This window comes from Anguilla anguilla, chromosome 6 (genome assembly GCF_013347855.1).
Source record: "Anguilla anguilla isolate fAngAng1 chromosome 6, fAngAng1.pri, whole genome shotgun sequence".
In the NCBI taxonomy this organism is placed as follows: Eukaryota; Metazoa; Chordata; class Actinopteri; order Anguilliformes; family Anguillidae; genus Anguilla; species Anguilla anguilla.
This window is the reverse complement of record NC_049206.1, coordinates 2201594-2208397: the sequence shown is the minus strand read 5'-3', so window position 1 is coordinate 2208397 and position 6804 is coordinate 2201594. Positions and strand designations below refer to the sequence as shown.

Genomic DNA, 6804 nt, shown 5'->3' with positions numbered 1-6804 from the left:
AAAATTGGGTTTTAAAAAAAGGAGACTTCAAGAACAGGGACCCATGCCGGGTGATGTTTTAAAACACTGAACACAGAGGCCAAACACAGGCTAGAACAGCGTACTTCAACAGACAGGCAAAAACCAAAGCTTACCCAAAATTCTGATTTACGTCTTAAAATGTAACTGATTCTCGTGTCGTACAGTTAGTGCTCATTGTTCATTAATGTTTGAATGCTTCATGCATCACTGAACACTCAGTGGTGCATGAAAGCAGTTGTAGCTGGATGTAGCTGGTTGTAGCTGGTTGTAGCTGGATGTAGCTGGTTGTAGCTGGATGTAGCTGGATGTAGCTGGATGTAGCTGGTTGTAGCTGGATGTAGCTGGATGTAGCTGGTTGTAGCTGGTTGTAGCTGGTTGTAGCTGGTTGTAGCTGGATGTAGCTGGATGTAGCTGGTTGTAGCTGGTTGTAGCTGGTTGTAGCTGGATGTAGCTGGTTGTAGCTGGATGTAGCTGGATGTAGCTGTGTTTTTTCAGAGGGAGTGAGAGTTTAACACCTCCACATGAACGCTGTAGACAGGCAGCCCCACTGCTGAGACGTGGAGAGCAGCTACCTGCCAGGGAGCTGGACAGCATCACACTATACACACACATGCACACACACACACACACTATGTTTTAACTGACTCTGCAGCAATAGAAGAATGGATACATATATACAATATATATAGCAATATATAAGAATACAGTGTGTGCGTGTTAAATTTGAACGCAGCAGGATTTCCTCTCACTAAATGTCTGTGAGCAGAGCAGTGTTGGCCTGAACTGACCCCAGGACAGAATCTACACCGCAGGCACCCCCCCTCCCCCAAGCCCGTTGTCCTACAAGCTAAGCACAAGCACCTCCTCGTCTGTTCCCCCCCACGGGGAACCACTGCACTTCCTCTCCCTGATCTGTACACCTGTGTTTGTGCTGTACATCACACCGGGCTTATAAACGCTGGTGAAGTAAAAATAATTGGCTCCGCCCAGTGAGGGGGGGGGGGGCATAGCCTCAGACATTCTGACAGTTGCTAAAGACTCCATATGGCACAGAGGGAGGGGCTGGCCTTTAATTAACCCCCCCAGGCTAACTGGCTAACCTCCCCCCCCCCACCGGAGTGATCCAGCTACCCCCCTTTGCCCAGACTGAATGGGGAGTGCCCTCCCCCAGTGAGGGAATTTAGACACCAGTGAAAGGTACTTAGGAATGTAATTAATGACACTGTTATCAAACAGCTACCCACCGCCTTCTTCTTCATTAAGGGCCTGAGGCTGGCAGGTTTCCCATAGCAACCTCAGATAGTACCGTAACATTAATCAGTGTTGTACACACACACACAAACATACACAAATACACCCACACACACATACACACATGCACACACACACACACGCACATATCCGCACAAGTGTATGCATGTGTACACGCACACTCGTGTATGCACACATGCACGTGCATGCGCACACACACTCACACACACAAACACAAAACCTACGCAGGCATATTCCACACACCATTATGCCTTAATGCAGCTATGCACGATGCTAAGTGGCTGGTCAGTGAAAATCAATAACTGTAAACTGAGAACAGAATTCAAAAGCTCAGGTGAAGCTTAGAGTTGGAGCATGGACAACCGGCACTAAGACCTGGGAGACACCCCGGAGTCAGTCTCCCCTCTTTCACTGCGATGACTGTGTTTATTCCGGATTATTCTGTTTATTCTGTTCAGCGCGACTCAGGGAGGATTGTGCTCACACCACCCCTAATTTACCAACAGCCCCTTCAACACAGCAGCACTGTGAAAGAAGCAATTCAGGTGAAGCACTTTGCTTAAGAACCCAGCGGCAGTGCCCCAACATGGGATTTGAACCTGCAATCTCTGTGATAAGAGCCTGGTTTCCTATCCATTACGTCCCCACTGATTCTGCAGAAACCGCTACCGTTTTTCAATTCCTTTATTTTATTCTCAGTTCAGTTGTCCTGTGGTAACTGCTTTACGGAGCTATAAATAAACTTCCACACCAGCGCAGTCTTCCAAAACAGCGCAAAGCAGAATAATCCCTCCTGCTGTTCCCCAGCACGCAGACGGGAGATGTGTGTGAAGTTAAACCCCAAAAAACATGCTCCAAGCAGCGCAGCACCTCATTAGCCAATCAGCACACAGCAGTGTCACCTGCGCCACCCCATCAGCCAATCAGCACACAGCAGTGTAACTTGCGCCACCCCATCAGCCAATCAGCACACAGCAGTGTTACTTATGCACACACACACACACACACACGCACACACACTTGCATGCACACACACACAGACACACACACTCACATGCACGCACACACACACACACACACACACACACACACACACAGACGCACACTCACACAGTTTAATTCCATTTTTAGCAGAAATGGCTGTGTGCGTCAGACGGTTGTAAACTCCAGGGGGCGGGTCATTCTCTCGCTCCTCTCCTCTTTCGCCCGCCTCCCTGTCTCAGGCTTCCCAGGCCGGGGCAATCGGGCCGCAGCTGGTCCGGGTGGTGCTGGGGCAGCACGGATATCAAACATCAACACGGATGTCTAACATGCCATTTATTTAGTTCTGAGGCTAGCATAACCGCCTGTTTGGCTGTTCTTAGTAAAGAGAGGCAGACACAGTCAACTATTTAGCCGAGTTGATCTTGTGTATTTGTCTTAAATGTCAGTCTGAGCGCTCTCTCTCTGTCTGCACCCCCCCTCCACCCCCACCCCCACCCCCACCCGACTGGCAGCATTTCTCGTTCGCCCAGGGACTGTGTTTGCACGGCTTATTACCGCCACCTTTCACCCACTGTGCCTCTGGTTCTGGGACTCTCTACAGCACGGTCCCCGGGGTCGTGACACCTGACAAAACCAACAACCTCAAAGGTTTTTAGACAGAGCTTTTTGTCTGGGCGACACTTCGCTACGCGGAAATAAAACCACGCCGCGACAGGAATTCGTTGTTGTCGAAACAAAGCGGAGAATCCTCCAGCAATGCAGAGACGACGATGAAAGCGCGAGCAGATCCAGTCCGCGGAGTCCGCCCGGGCCCGGCCGGTTTGGCGGGGATGGCGAGAGTGATTAATGGCGGCTGGCCGACGGCACCCTTCAGCGCGGGGGAGACTCTCGCTGGCGGGAGTCCCGCGCCGCAGCACCGCGCCGCTAACCGCCAACGCGCCCCCGAAACCCCGCTGTGCAGGCCTGTGCTTCCCACGGCACGGGGGGGTGGGGGGGGGGGGGGCAACGTCACCGGAGAGAGCCAAAGGAGACTGACACAAGCCACAGGCACGGCGGGCAAAATAAACGGACTCACTAAGACATGACTGAAAGCCTGAATTCCACGCAGAGCCCCAGTCAGACATGGACCCGAAACGCTTCATCCCCTCAGACGCCAGTCAAAGCTGAAGCCACAACCCAAGCCACCCAACCCTGCGAATCGCCACGCCAACGCGTAGAATCGTACGAAAGGACGATTCTGCTCCAGATATTGGCAAAAAAAAAATACAGTCATCCTGCAGGAGCTTTAAGTGGTGTCTGTAGAGTTAAAGTATAAGAAACCTGTGTGTTTGACCTGGGTCTGACCCCTGGAGAGGCACCTGCTGTTGTACCCCCAAGCAAAGCACCCACCTGCAATTGTTTCAGTAAGCACATACAGCTATGTAGAAGGGAACGTTCGCAAAAAAAGGTTCTGCCAGATATAGGCAAACGCTACACAAATGCATAACATGAAACTAAGTGTTTGGGCTCTTGCACACCGGTCAACAGCACTATGATAAAGCGCAGAAAACTGCACTCAGCTACATACTTTGAATAAGAAAACACTGGCTACCCATTCCCTTGCCGTCAGTACGCAGATAGAGCAGATCGTTCACCTGGAGAGAGAGCGAGACGGCAATATAGCAAGGCTACCGAAATGAGCTCAGAGAGAGAAATCTTCAGAGAGATTTCATGCTCGCGATGCCCGCGTCAAGCTTCGGCTGCCCGTATCGGGTGGAGCTGCCATGCCTCGTTGCCAGTACTTAAACCAATCAAATGACTATTCTCTCCGACAGAAAAACACCGTGATTGGTTAAAATCATGGCGTCACTTTCAGATCACTGCCGACTCTTGGCTGAATCTATTCCAAATCTGTTGTTGAAGGATCCGAGAAAATACCATAGTTTTGCAGGTAATTTCGGCCAGTAGCATCAAAAGCGAAAAAGTTTTGACTGGGCTGTAGTTTAAATACTGAGGGTATCTCCCCAAATACCTGTGTTTATGCTCAATAGGTCTGAAATGCACAGATACTTTTTTAAAGAAAATACATTTTGTCATTTACCAGTCATATTGTAAAACTGCTGCGGAAATATTATATTATCCGGGCACGTGCGATTTTCAGTTCTCGGGGTCAGCTCACTGAACTTTATGATATATAGATATATTTGATGTATATGCTCTATGGGTCAGCTTCTCTAACGTTAGCCTACTTTGAGATTTCCATCTCCGACAGAGGCGTCATTGTGATAGGCTACATCTTCACCAAACGGATAACACCTTACCTCGTCTACTTTCTACCGAGGACCAGTAGTTAAATGCATTGCATTTGCCTGTCAGTCTGTTTCATGGCACACATACACCCACAGCACTATAGACCGTTTCTTACCATTTCGCACCAGATCAAAATGACAACAGATTCCAAATTAACTGATGATTAATCGATTATGAGAGGGAAATCCATCCAATACGGAAATCATGAGAGAATAGATCTACACAATAAAATAATAAAAGTTTCATTACCTTTCTCTGTGTAGCGGATACATTCTTATAGGCCGGCCGCGTCTGGTTTGCTGTAGTATATGAGGGGGAAAGAGTGAATTAAAAAGACACATTAAATCGTATAGGCTGTCGCGTCGACAGGAAAGTTTCTTACTTTTAGTCGCGATACCCTTTACTAACTACTAGGCTACTTGAAGAATGTGAATACGGTTTACATAGCTGCTAGCTAGTAAGCTATTAAAAAGCTTGCTAGCATCAGAACAGAAGTCACAAAATTAGAATTATTACAGTTTCCATGCCAACAAATTTCAGAAACAAAAACCCAAAACAAAGAAATCTTGTCATGTTAAAGCGGAACGAATTGCTGACCAGTAATCTGGCGCTGAAGCTGGCTACTACACTGACAGTAGGCTACCTAACTTCAGAAGTGCTCATGTTCCCGTAGCCTACGACCGCATCGTTCAGGACAACTCAGTCTCAATTAAAATTTATTGCATCCTCGCACAGTCAAGTGATTTATCCCGACTAGCTAGACTAGCAGCTTGCTGGCGATGTGCATTGTAGCAGTAATTGCTAAATGCATTGTAATCGCTCTCTCGAGAGAGCGATTGTAATAGCAATCTACAATATCTGTTTTCCAAATTGATTTTGATTAACCTACTATGTAGTCAAATAACTTCTAAAATGTTGTCATCGATATATTTTGTTCTTCAAGATCAGTTGTTCTCGACTGTTAATTATACTGACATAACGTCACTAGCCTATCTAGCGCACAATAAACGTTAGACTAGTTGTTTTTTAACCGTAGATAGCAGCTGGGAGCAACTTTGAAAAAATTGGCATATTCGACAAAATAGTATAGTGTAGTATAGCTACTGCGGTAGGCTATTAAACTGGAGTAGGCTATGAAATTATTACAACAGCCAAACATATGTTACCGAGCTGGCTTCATCCAGGACAAGGGAAAACATCCAGTAACGTTAAATAACGTGAGGCTACTTAAAAATAAGTGTTTATAACGTTTATAACGTAACTGGCTAGCTAGTGTCACCGCCCGGAACTTTGTCTTTATTTAAATAGACTACATCTATAGTTAAATAAACTCTAATGCGAGCTGTCTGTCGAGTGGAAGTTGGCTAAAATCTTAATGATCACAATTGATGAGAGCAAACGTTGATAATTAGAAAAGAAAAAAACTCACCCCATTTCGTTCTGAAAGATTTAAAGTGACAGTTTGATTTTAGCGAACGCCGTTCAACTGCCTTCCCTTGTGATGCCAACGTTTGTATCTTTCTCTTTCCTTCCCCTTTTTCTTTTGTGTCCAGATCCGGATGCTCCTAATATTACCACCGGAATTTCAGCTGCAAGCTCGCTAATAAAGGTTAGCGAGGTTTTCGCCTGACTGTCTTCGAGATATCGGACATGGTCGCTTCAGGTGTTTTTTTAATTCCCAGTTTAATGGACCTTGTGTGATATATTCAAGTTCGCTTAGCTTGCTTTGTCCTACAGTAAACTGAGGCAGGGGCTAATGCAGTTCTTTGTCTGTAGATTGCCACTGGTCCCAGATTTTCTTCTTTTTTTTCTTTGATTGGACTTCAGTAACCTTGCAGCTTGACACTCTTCAATGCGTACAATTCTTTTTATAATTTTTTGTATTTTTTGAATGCACCCGGATTAAATGCGCACGATCGTGTATTTCCTTGTTATTGCACTGCAATGCTCTGAGAATGCACTTCTCCTCTGTGATTGCTTGCAAGCTACACGTTTTCCCTGCCCTCACAAAACTGGACTCGGTAACATTCTGTACAGTAAGTCTGCTCCATTTGGATTTTAAATGCCTCTCTCACGCCACCTACCGGTTACAAGTCTGGGTATCAAATTAAAACGTCTGAACCGATTTTCAGTTAGCACATACAAAAACCTGAGAAATCGCAGGGTGTTCTAAAACAATATTACGCGTTCTAGAAGGACATATTTTATGTAGGCCATTATTATTATTATTATTATTAT

General features: G+C 46.3%; 1 protein-coding gene across 13 annotated transcripts in view; it reads right to left on the bottom strand.

Moving 5' to 3' along the window:
- LOC118228896 (homer protein homolog 3-like) overlaps nucleotides 1–6600 on the bottom strand; it is a 32405-nt gene extending 25805 nt beyond the window's left edge. For 9 of the 13 annotated variants that reach the window (XR_004765562.1, XR_004765560.1, XR_004765561.1 and 6 more), the window contains exons 1-2: nucleotides 5733–5955; nucleotides 4816–4865 (exon numbers count right to left, since the gene is read on the bottom strand). Coding sequence is in view for 6 of the 13 variants with exons in the window: in XM_035420463.1 (XP_035276354.1) it covers nucleotides 4816–4865; nucleotides 5733–5765 (83 nt within the window). In the remaining 7 variants the exon portion in view is untranslated. Of the gene's footprint in view, nucleotides 1–4815; nucleotides 4866–5163; nucleotides 5186–5732; nucleotides 5956–5995 lie in introns of those variants that run through there. The other 4 variants (XM_035420461.1, XM_035420459.1, XM_035420460.1 and 1 more) reach the window with 4 other exon arrangements.
- Between the last annotated feature and the right edge of the window lie 204 nt (nucleotides 6601–6804).